The sequence below is a fragment of the Sinocyclocheilus rhinocerous genome, unplaced genomic scaffold (genome assembly GCF_001515625.1).
Source record: "Sinocyclocheilus rhinocerous isolate Xijiao unplaced genomic scaffold, SAMN03320098_v1.1 scaffold293, whole genome shotgun sequence".
In the NCBI taxonomy this organism is placed as follows: Eukaryota; Metazoa; Chordata; class Actinopteri; order Cypriniformes; family Cyprinidae; genus Sinocyclocheilus; species Sinocyclocheilus rhinocerous.
Window position 1 is genome coordinate 511641 of NW_015643297.1, and position 12518 is coordinate 524158.

The 12518-nt window shown below is 36.0% G+C and overlaps 1 protein-coding gene across 1 annotated transcript in view; it reads right to left on the reverse strand.

Moving 5' to 3' along the window:
* Positions 1–3226: 3226 nt before the first annotated feature.
* LOC107757290 (PHD finger protein 19-like) overlaps positions 3227–12518 on the reverse strand; it is a 22682-nt gene continuing 13390 nt past the window's right edge. Inside the window, exons 12-14 of the mRNA XM_016574732.1 lie at positions 10454–10539; positions 9576–9671; positions 3227–4047 (exon numbers count right to left, since the gene is read on the reverse strand). Coding sequence (XP_016430218.1) covers positions 3714–4047; positions 9576–9671; positions 10454–10539 — 516 coding nt within the window. The 3' untranslated portion in view covers positions 3227–3713. The remainder of the gene's footprint in view (positions 4048–9575; positions 9672–10453; positions 10540–12518) is intronic.

The window sequence follows — 12518 nt, forward strand, 5'->3', positions numbered from 1 at the left end:
ATTATTATTGCATGTAAGTGTTGGGGTGGGCAAACGATGCAATTCATTCTGGGGTAATCTTAATGTTTAAGTAGTAATACTTACATTTTTAGAGTATAAAATCAACAGTCTTCTCCAAAGGCGAGATCTTCGAGCAGCTGCCCGACATATCCTTTGTGCAGATATTGCAAACGCTGAGGAAAACCATACTAGATTGTTGAGTTAGTGATGCTATGAGGTGTTAGTGCACCTGTCCCTCTTTTTTATTATTATTATTGCCGAACTTATAATTACATAAAAGATCAGGGAAAGATGGTTGTATCTAACAATGAACAATCATAATGGCATATATTATATTAGTGTTATATTACATCCCTACTGTGTTATTCCTATGTATGTCTGCACTATCATGTATGTCTGCACTATGTTTGTACTTCTGCACTGGAAGCTCCTGTCGTCACGTCAAATTCCTTGTGTGTGTAAACATACTTGGTAATAAAGCTATTCTGATTCTGATAAAACAAAAATGCATGTGTTCATCATAGTATGAGATAATATACACAGAAAAAAGCACAGTGACAAGGTTAAATATCTTTGAATAATTCATCATGATGCATTTTTTTAGAAGCCTGAGGGATGAAACGAGAGTTAAATTCAACAAGAAAAAGAATAAAACAAAGGAGATTTAAGCCACTTTTGCTTGTGGATAAAACATTTTGCACAAAATAATTAACAAGATATTCAAGAGATAACGATTTTGGCTTTTCGTAATACATTTTTTAAAAATGCTTTAAGGATAAAACTTGATCACATTAGTGGAGTTAAAAATATAAGAACTTAAATCAACCCAAAATGTATTGGCTATACTACAATCACAAAAAAAGGGCAGCTGTTTCTTCAACAAGACCACAAAATGGGCAAGTTTCATCATTATCAAGATACTTACAGATAGATGAATTAAACCTGTCACTCATATCTTTTAAGTTGTTGCGCTTGTTATAACGTCGTAGGTCACATGATAACGTCAACATAGCGGATGATATCCGAATCGCATTCATACTTAACGCATTCAGGCTGTACACTCTCATAGCGCTCGGTAAGTAAGTACTTAAATAAATTAAGTGTTTATAATTTAGAAAGTATGCGGTTTCGAACGCAGCCCGACAACATCTCGTTTTGACATCTCGCGTGGTTCTGTGTGATTTGGACAACTTCAAGTTACGCCCCCTTCAAGTTACGCCCCTGTCTTGCAGTCCGCAGACAGACCCTTCTCGGAACGTCAGCCTCATGTAGTTAATATTCACAGCTGAACCTTTTGCCACAAGATGTGAAAATGCATGACCCCATGACCATGGTATTGACACAGGGGTTTATACATTTATTTAAACATACATTTTTGGAAATGAAAAACGATGGTCCTTACAAGAAAACTTATTTAAAAAAAAAAAAAACGTATTAAAAGTAGTATTTTCTACACTTTTTAAACATACATTCTCGTACTCATATGTGATGAAAAGTCCAGTTAATCATGGCTACTGTGCTTCCGTTTACACTTATATGTGTGTCTGTATTAATTGTGCAGAATAAATAATACCAACACGCCTGTGAAAATGTTTGTACAGATACATGAGACACAATTATTGCTGACAAACTGTTTTAATGGTCTGAAACAGGAATGAATGAATAATGACACATGCAAGTTTGCACATTTAACATGTCTGAACACTGTTCCAAAAAACAAATACATGTTTACCATGTACGGCTTTGAGGGTGCTGTGTAGAAAAATTGTCAGAAAAGCATTGAAAACAGCTTAATTTTAATCTTATACAAAGGCAATAGGTTGTTTCTCTTCTAAACATTGTTAAACTTGTAACCAAAATATAAAACTTCTCTTGAAATGTGAGCAAGTTGACGTACAAAAACTTGTGAGCATGATTAATACAACAATCTGTGTGTTTTGTTGACAAAACTGTTGGCTTTCAATTTCACATATGCCATTCCTTTGGGGAAATATTATAAAAGTAAAAAGTAAATACTTGAAATATCTTTTTATACATTTAAAAAAAATCAATTAGAAAATATAGGTCAATTTATCCAATAATAGCTTGCATAGCTGATAAAACATGTTAATAGTGCAATAATAAAATGGGGCTAATCTTATATCCAATTATATACATGTAAATAATAAAGTATATTTATAATGTTACTATAAAACTAATTAAGTCAAATTATAGAACCTGACAGCTTTAAAACTTCACATAACTTTCAATTTTCCAGTCAATCCAATCATCTGATAAGTGCATGTATCCACTTCCAGATCCATCTCAAATATAACAACAATCTTTGGAAATCTTGTAAAAACATTGATTTGACATTGATATGTGGGCAAATGTTGAAAAAAGCCTAAATTCTATTGCTAATTAAATGCAAATGATCACTTTCCACTTTCAGTTTCATTCTGCTTTCTCAAAGCAGGTAGTTTATCCAATCTGACATGCCAGAGCATACAAAAGCATTTAAAATAGAAAAAATACTTCTCAAAACAGTATTTGCGTCACTTTGGTTATATAATCACCTAGATCGAATTCAAAAATGATGGCTGAGCAGGAAAGAACGAAAGTGCTAACATTTTAACATAGCTAAAAAGCACCGCTGTACTGTTATCTTAGGTGAACAAACAAATGTGTACAAATTGCTATATAAAGCAATTTGTACAATGTTTGTATTTGCCTTCTGCACAAATACTGAGAGATGAACAAAACAAAATGAGTTACTTTAAAGGAATAATTTGCAGAAAAATGAAAATTTGCTTTAAATGTACTCACGCTCAGGCCATCCGAAATGTAGATGAGTTTGTTTCTTCATCAGAACAGATTTGGAGAAATTTAGCATTTTATCGCTTGCTCTGCAGTGAATGGGTGCCGTCAGAATGAGACTTTGTCACTGGAGAATGTAATATTATGGATAGAGGACTTGTTTAATTTAGCCGGAAGCAAAGGTCTGAAGATAAACTCTTAATGATGATGTTTTTTTACAAAGACAGATTTTCGCTTCACAAGATATTCATCGATGGACTGCAATCATGTGGATTACTTATGGATTATTGTGATGTTTATATCAGCTGTTTGGACTCTCATTCTGACGGCACCCATTCACTGCAGAGGAGCAAGTGATGTGATGCTAAACTTCTCCAAATCTGTTCCGATGAAGAAACAAACTCGTCTACATCTTGGATGGCCTGAGCGTGAGTACATTTTCAGCAAATGTTCATTTTTGGATGAACATTAAACTCAAAACCTGACACGAACTTTGAAGTGCTGAATAACAGGAACTGAAACTCACTGGGGCGAGTGAAACCGTTTGAATCCCAAAACTAAACTGAAATGACTTCATGTTGTATAATACTGTCCTTTATCTGCTACCTAATAATGACGTTATACTGTGTAAGAATAACATGTTACTAGACTGAATGATGTTTGTGATGTTTAAAGTGCCTTAAAAGGACACTGCAAATGACTTCACAAAAAAAGACTTTAATGTCCCACATGAGAGAAGACCAGAGTATCAGAAAAAATACTATATGTGGTTTGTGGAAAACAAGAAAAACAAAACTAGAACTCCGAAACTATGACTTTCAGAATAGCAAAACAGAGAGTAACTATGGGGTGGGGGGGACGACTGCGTGACACCTTCCTTTGCAGCCCATCTGTTCCACACCTCTGTTCTGTGATATTCAGTAAGGTGTAGTTCCTTCCCACTCCACCAAATACTGCACCTTCCCTTCAGGTGTAATCCTACGAGCCAGAACCTGATACTTCTCCCCGCAGGTGAGCCGACCGGCTGCCCCAAAATAGCTGGTGATGGAAGACTTGAGGTGAGACAGTGAGGAATCGTCCTCGTTGATGCTCTCAAAGGTGTGGCTGTCGATGCTGTTCTCCATCATGACGTTACTCTCCTCTCCAGGCATGCTGATGGGGCTCAGCTCACGCTCCACCATCTCTCTTTTTGTGGCCAGCGCAGTGTAATTAGAGGAGGGCAACTTCCTCTTCCGACTGCCCACATTTTTCCTGTAAAGAATATAAGAAGCATAAAAACTCGCCTTTCACTCAAAATGTTCTTTTTATTAATTTTTTGAAATGATATTTCAAATATTCTAGAACAACTTTTCTGCTCATGTAACCAGTTTGCAGAGGTGGGGAAAGATGATTTCTTCACAATACAATCAAATCCCGTAAACAAATCAAAATCAATCAAAATCCCAATCAAATCAAAATCAAGCCTGGCTATGTTCATAATGGAAGAAATGCTTATTAATTACTGTATACAGCCTGCTATCATTTTATATTTTAAAAAGAACATATAATTTAAGGAAAGTGAAGAAAAATAAATAAATATATACAAACCTTTAATTTTTTCTGATGCTGAGAATTCAGATTTGCCATCACGGGAATAAATTACATTTTAAAATTTATATAAATTTTAATAATATTTCACAAATATTACAGTTTTTACTGCAAATGTAAAAAATTTATATTTTATGATAATTTATTTTATATTTCAGTTACAAATGTGCACTACTCTGTGTTCTGCTTGAATAAAAATACTCAAAAAAAAAAACCTGAAAAAAATATGTATTTGTTGTATTATCCATTGAATAAATATGAAAGAAATTTAACACAAAAAAGGTGCAGTTGTATAGATGCACTAATACTGTATACCACAAGATGTCCCTGTTTAACACTGAATTTTACTTCCTAGCCATTCGCTGTCCCCTCGCAGTTGCCTCAGTGGGCGTTATGGCATTTTAAAGGTCATGCAGCAGAACTGGACTTTTAGGTATCTTTTTCTCATGCTGCAAATCTTCTGGGGAGTTTCCATTCTGCATAAACACCATAATCAGGGTTCCTACACATTTTTACTAATAAAATTACATGGCTTTGAGACAATATTCATGATGTAATGGTCCATTATTTAATGGTCCAATCAGGGGCGGTTCTATGGGGGGGTGGGGATATGTGTGTCAACAAGCTTGGACCCCCTAAATTTGTGCTGCATCCCAATGTGCCTACTGTGTGTAGTAGCAGAGTATGCAAGCTTTGGGACATACTATCACGTCACGTCGAGTCTTTAACGGACCTCTCTGTCGCAGAGTTACACGCACCCTGTCACTGTAAACTGGCGGCATACTATTTTCAACATACTATGCTCTGGGACACACTAATTCTAATCTCACATACTATTTAGGATGGATAGTATGAGCATTGGGACGCAGGGCTTGAATCGTACCATACCAAACTATTTTGGGTGCAATGCGCAGTTTGTCCTGTGGGTGGCAGTAATGGAAAAAGTAATTAATTGTGCCATAACTTTTATGTCAAGAGGAAATTACTCAAAGGAGACCGTGCACTTCAGAGAGGAGCTTTTGTATTGTATCACACTACATTACAATATTATTTGTCACATAAATGAAACATGATGAAACATTCATTTGAGTTGAAATTGTTATAGCTTACTTCTAGCGATTGCAGTGATACATGACATGGTAAAAAATGACAATGAATATTACTGATAGTAGGTTATGATGAATTTTAAAAGTGTGCTCCCTAAAAGCACAAGTGGCCCCTGCCACTGTCAACTGTCCCGAAATGCGAGTGAAAGTCTTGTATCACAGATAGTGCAGATGAGATACGCCAATGTGAAGCCACTTTGAGAGAGTGAAAGAGAGAAGACGCGGTACAGCTGAATCACTCAAGCGGTTTTCAAATGACTGATTTAATCTGACAGTCTGGGTGGATTTATTTGCTCATCTAACCTACATGCTATATTGAATAAATATGTGCAGGAATTTCCCTCATTTTAAACTCGAAAGCTGCGGGAATGAGTAAAACTATGCGAACTATGCGATATATGCTCAATCACGCACCGAAATACTGGACCCATAGACTGTAAAAAAATATGGACGACGCGTCTCCTATTCCTTCCACTATAGAAAAGTGAAGCCAAAGCATCTCAGTATGGCCGCTGCCATCTTGAGTAAATGACGTCATTTGGAGCCCGAGTCTGCGCAGTAGAGATTCGTTTGGAGCCAGAAATTCGTTTACATGGAGAGGGTGGGGTTTATGCCCTGTACTGCAGCCAGCCACCAGGGGGCGATCAAAGAGCCCGCAGCTTCACTTTTCAGGACGTGTGAGGCACACCCAACTGGACCTGATTAAACGTAATTCTATTATATAGAGATAAGTCAATTTCCCTGACTTTTCCAGGTTTTTCATAACCATACGATCCCTGCATAACGACCACAAATTTCTGCCCACAGGGCATTGTGTAACATGGGAAATCACAGCAAGATATCAAAATCCAGTGCTGAGAACCACCATTTCAGAAATCATTATAGCTGCTAAAATGGGATGTAGAGCTAAACAGTATTAGTACATGAAAGCCAAGCACGGAAAGCAGATATGTGTTTGTGAAGTGTTTGATCTAGCCCACAACGAGGATGCACAGTAGGGGACAGGGATCTGTCGACCCCTCACAACTTTTCCAGTCGAGAAAATCCAAGTTGTGTTTATTTTCTTCCACCCTCTCTCTCCGCCTCTTTCCAAACACCCTTAGGAACACTGAAGGAATACTAATGAGCGTTCATATCCTAAAATAAATAAGACAAACTATGGGAAAGCAATGAACGAGTGAGTGGGGCCATTTGGCAGTCTCCAACCAGCCATCCATCCAACTGCATGTTCTGCGCACAGGCCTTTGCTTTCTTTGGTTGTGGTTTCTCCAGGCCTAGCGCAGTGGGTGACAAAACAAAAACAAGAATACAGGACAAGTATAAGGGATTATTAACTGTATGAGTATCTGGCCTGCGGGACATGAGGCATGACTACCAGGAATATGGTGAGCTTCTGAAGAAATGCTGACTTAAAGCAATGACTCAACAAAGAGATCATAAGTTCTGCTCTACAGTGTCAGTAACACTCCTAAATAAAAATAAAGCTTTGTGAGCGAGACTAAAAGGAAAGGGCAAGAGGAAAAAGGAACAGAAGTTTTCAAAAGTAGTTCACACAGAAATGAAGAGTCTGTCATTATTTTCCCAATAATTATTTTAAATCTCAAGTGGATGCAAATGAGATTTCAGGGCAATGGCGATGACATGAGAGTGAGAAAATAACAGAATTTTAATTTTTAGGTGAACTATTTATTTAAAGGATGTACTATGTGTGTCATGCAGTCAATCAGTATTACATATGTGTATACTAATTATTATATCTTATATACTTATAAATGGAAACAATGTTAAACAAGGAAAAAGTCTAATGTTTTACATTGTTTTAAAACTTTTAAAAGGTTTTGACTAGCTAAAAAAAGAAAATCTAATTACTTTTTTATTAATGTAAAAATATATATTCACTATATATAAATATATAAAATACTATTAACATTTTATTTATTTTTTTTGGTGAATACTTTTATGCAGCAATGACATTAAAACAGCACAACTGTTTTCGACATTGATAAATGCTCCTTTAGCAGGAAATAAATTACAATGTTTTCTGTATACTGAAGACACTGAAGACTGGAGTAATGGCTGCTGAAAATTCAGCACAGGAATAAATTACATTTTAAACTGTAATATTTTATCATTTTACTTTTTGCTGCTTTTAATTACATAAATGCAACCTTGGCATTCTTTCAAAAACATAAAAAAAAATGTATAGACCCTCCACATTTTTTATGGAAATTTACATTTAAAAAAAATATATATATTAATTTCCATTACTTTTTCAGTTTTATAATGTCTTACTATCCCTGCTAGGCTTTTCATGTCAATGTGAACCCTGTTTTTTAAAAACCCTTCAGTTTGCTTACCTGCTAGACTTCCATTTCATGCGATTACTGTAAACATGTTTCCTGTTCATTTAATACACACTGATGGTTTGTGAAAAACTGCATAACCCAAACAAACCTGTGGTAATCGATAGCATGCCACAGTAGAGCTTGAAAGTACCTGGGATATTCGTATAAGAATCTGACCTTCAGCACTAAAGCAAACCCAGATACGTGACCACTGACTGATGGCATTCTCATCTCTGGCATGGTTTCACTGCCATTTTCAGCCTCCACAGACTCCATCTTTAAAATAAACAGGAGCAAACAAGTGGCCATAACCATAAATAATCCATAATCTGACAGCATATTTCTCTGCGAGCTGTCAGAGGCGGTTTACACACAACATCAGGTGGTGATGGACGCCTGTTATTCCTCTTTAACTCGTGGGCAGCAGAGTGCAAGCCCAGCAGGGGAGGTGAGAATCTACAGTGACAGTCGCGCTGCCAAATTGTCCCACTACAGCAATATTGATTACGCTGCAGTGTAGCCATGAAGAGGACACTTGTGAAAGAGCAAGATGAAAAGCATAGAGGATACAGGCCTGGATTTCCAGCCACAGTCGTTCCAGCGACCGAGTCAAACTGACAATTGCTCGAGCTCATGTATATTAAAAAGCAAAGTGGTTAGAGGCACCCTGGTGGCCCGGTGGTTTAGTTGCAATCATTGATGTCACCACTTCAAATGTCATGACAAATTAGCTCCTAGCATCCCTCAGGCTCACATCAAATGAAACCGCAAACCCACTTAAGTTGTAGCTCAGGGTTAGGTACCAGCGGGTCACCGGATAATCCAGGGAAAATGTTCTGACTGAAAAGATTACCTGGGTTGACCTCATATGTCACATGCATGGCTTTAATTTAACTTATTTAAACCACGCTGTTTTAAACCACGCTGTTGCAAGGATCTACAAGAGTACGAGTGATTCGCAACGGCCTGTGAATGATTGCATCACACCAGCGTTTTGTGCAGCTGCTGCTGAATCTACAGCCCCGCGGCTAAACAAGCGCATATTTAGCTGAATAGGAGCGAATTGTGAATTGTGAGCGAGAATTTCAATCTTTTTTTTTTTTTTTCAATACTCTTTTTTGAACTTAAAACTGTGCATCATAACATACAAGAAATGCTAACACTGAACTGTGCAAATCTGTGATAATTATAATTTTATATAATGCTACCTGCATAAACATATTTGTGCCACTGTTGCCAGATGGTCTTCTCATTAATGTTTTTAACATTAATATTTTATACATACAAAGAGTGCAAACAGCGCAACTTTGCAATTAGTTATCTGGCTGACATCTGATTAAATTAATATCACTGGCATTGAACTGTTACTTTGTTTGATTGTTAATGTATTTTTAAGTTTTATGAAATATAACTGGCTGCACATACTGTAAGAATATGTATTTAAAAAAAAAATTTCAATAGAGTATTTTGTTGTACTACATACAAAGCATACAAAATAGGGGTGCAAGTCTTTTAGCACCTAGTGATTTGATTCTATTTTGATTCAAAAAGTCACAATCTGATTCCCAAACAATTCTCAATGCATCTTAATTTTTCAGCAACACTGTGAGGGTGCAAATCTTTGGTGAGTTAAGTTAATGCTGTGTAAAGATTCTCCATAAAAGCTGTACTAAAATGACTAATTGTTGTTTCCTGTTAAAGGTTTACTAAAGTCTGCAGAACTGAAGAAAATGAAGTGTACCTGAAGTCATAGGAGACGCTGGTTGTGGCAGAACCAGAAGTACTGGCTGCATCGGTGGAGTCCTGGTCCATACTGAACGTCTGTCCTGAACTGGTGCTAAGAATTAATAGAAATTAATCAAGAGAGACAGAGATGAAGAAAGAAACATACAAATGAGTTCCATGACTCGAACCATCAAACACTTACAGTCAACATGAAACACAGCAAGCAACCCATTTTACTTCCATTTTGAGACATACAGTATTTTAGAGCAAAAACAGAATATTAAATGAGGAAAAAAGGTGGAGCCTGAGCTTTATCTATCAGAAACTGATTGAAACAACTGTTGTTATTGTTCACTAAAACTATTCAAAATAGTTTTTATTAATTGAAGAAAAAAAAACACGATGAAGCTGATCAAATTAAATATAAATTAGATAAAAGTTCAACTACAAGAAATTTAATAATGTTGCCCTGGCACGTAACTGATATATAATAATTTTAAGATAAAGTATTAAAATGACTAAAAAATATAGTTTAAATTAAAATAAGTTAAAGCTAAATAGAAATATTTAAAAAATCTAATAAAAATGACAAAAACACAGAAAATACTAAAACTAAAATACAACTGAAAATATAAAAATAAAAGCTAATTCAAAATAATAATAAATACTATATATAAATACTATAAATACTGACTCTGGACCACAAAACCAGTCTTAAGTGTCAATTTTTCGAAATTGAGATTTATACATCATCTGAAAGCTGAATAAATAAGCTTTCCATTGATCATCCGCTAAAGCTAAAGCTAAAATAAAATAGTGAAAATTCATCTTTGTACTTGTATGATTTTGTTGCAAATAACACCTTTTGTGTCGAGTCAATAAAGTTCAATTCACCTCTTCAAACTCTGCAGCTCGTCCAGCGTGAAGTCGAATATGTTGGCCATGTGATGATTGGTGCTCCAGGTAGAGGTGAGGTCATTCTGCGATGATGGCACAAACAAAGCATGAAATACAATGTTAAATTCATTATACTGTATCGTCTGACTGTCATTCGGATGATGACGATAATCACAGCTTTGATTGTGACGATCAGAACCGTCATGGTTGTTACAGTCACTCTAATGCCGCCTTTGAAGTTGCTCATGGCATTAGCCGTGCTGCCTGGAGTGTCAAGGATGTGTAGTTCAAGTAAAGCATGTCTGGGGACTGGAGACCTCTCAGAAGGATTTGTCAGTTAAATGCTTCAGAGGATGAATGTAATCCATTTTAGAAAATGTAGAAAGACAGAATGAGAGGGTAAGAGAGAGTTGGGGAGTAACAAACTAAAAGTAGAGACGTAACCCAACTAGATCTTGTCAGAAGCGTGACTACTTTTTGTTAGTAGCTTGTAGTGCAGCTGACTTCTTGTGCTAAAGGCTAGCTTGACTGAAGTTCAGCTGCTTGAAATCATGAGGAGCTTGTAGCTTGGCTTTCAAAGTAGCTTCACCAACAGTGCGAGAAAAAAGGTGAGGGAGAGAGAGAGAGCGAAGGCGAGAATGAGACAAAACAACACAACACACGAGAAGCGAGGGAGAAATGCAAGGTCTGCATGGCAGCAGGCGTCAAGAAATAAAAAGAAGATCACCACGGGGTGCAAAGAGATGCTAGAGAGAGATGAAGAGAGGCAGGAGAAGATATCGAAGAGTAAACTTCACACAGGTCATATTTAAATCGGCTTTAAGTTCGTACATAAGGAACCGTGTGGAAAAACGGTTCAACGAAAGAAACAAATAGCAATTCACTCTGCTGCATGAAAGCAAACCCATTGAGGGATTCAAGAAACTTCAAGAAGTGCTAGAACACAAAATCTCTGTAAGGACAGCTCAGATTTGCACTGACAGGTCAAACATAGTCTCAAGTAGTCCAACACTTCACCTCTTCATGAATCTGATTTCAAGAGGACTGCACAAACTGAATTATTTAGTTTGTGTGCGCGTGTGTTTGTGGTTTAGTGATAGATCAATATATATCAGGTTTCAGAACCTGGGGATCGTGAGTGAACTGCAGGGGGTTTGTGAGTTGATAAAACCCTAATAATTCATTAAATCATAAAAATGTAAAATTACAGTAAATAGTTTTAAAATAAAAACAAAAATAAAACACTTACTATAAAAGTTATTTTATTAGTTTACCTGCATGTCAGGCGACCATTAACCAACATCAGAAAACCATGAACATGCGAATGTGCTGTTAAATTGAAATCGAAAATCTAATCTTAAAATCTAAGGAGGTACTTCAAGTAAATATTTTAGGTCAAATGGGTTCGGCTGACAAAAAGTGTGGGAACCACCCTGAACTAGGCCAATTAAACATCTGATACATAACCATTTTAAGAGTACTAACATTCTCTGGTAACTGTACCCAACTGGCCAATTAACCAAAGTGTCTGAAAGCCTTGTGAAAGGATAGCAAATACTTCCTGTTATACATAAATATTTTTAAGCAAAATTAGGCTTCGTTAAATAAAGAAGCTTTGAGCATGTCATATTTGCTGTTATTAAAATGTATAACATATCATATACCATTTAAAACTCGGTAAGATCTTTAATGTTTTTCAGAAAGAAGTCTCTAATGCTCACCAAGTCTGCACTTATTTGATCAAAATACAGTAAAAACAGTAATATTGTGAATTCATTTGTGAAAAATGTAATTTATTCCTGTGATGGCAAAGCTGATTTTTTTTTAGTAGCCATTACTTCAGTGTCACATGATCATTCAGAAATTCTGATGCTGATTTGCTGCTCAAGTTTTTATTATCATCAATGTTGAAAACAGTATATATAATATACTTAATATTTTTTGTGAAAACTGTGATACATATTTCAGGATTCTTTGATGAAGAACAACATTTATTTGAAATATAAACTCTATAATATTATCTTTACTGTCACTTTTGATCAATTTAATACATCTTTTCAAA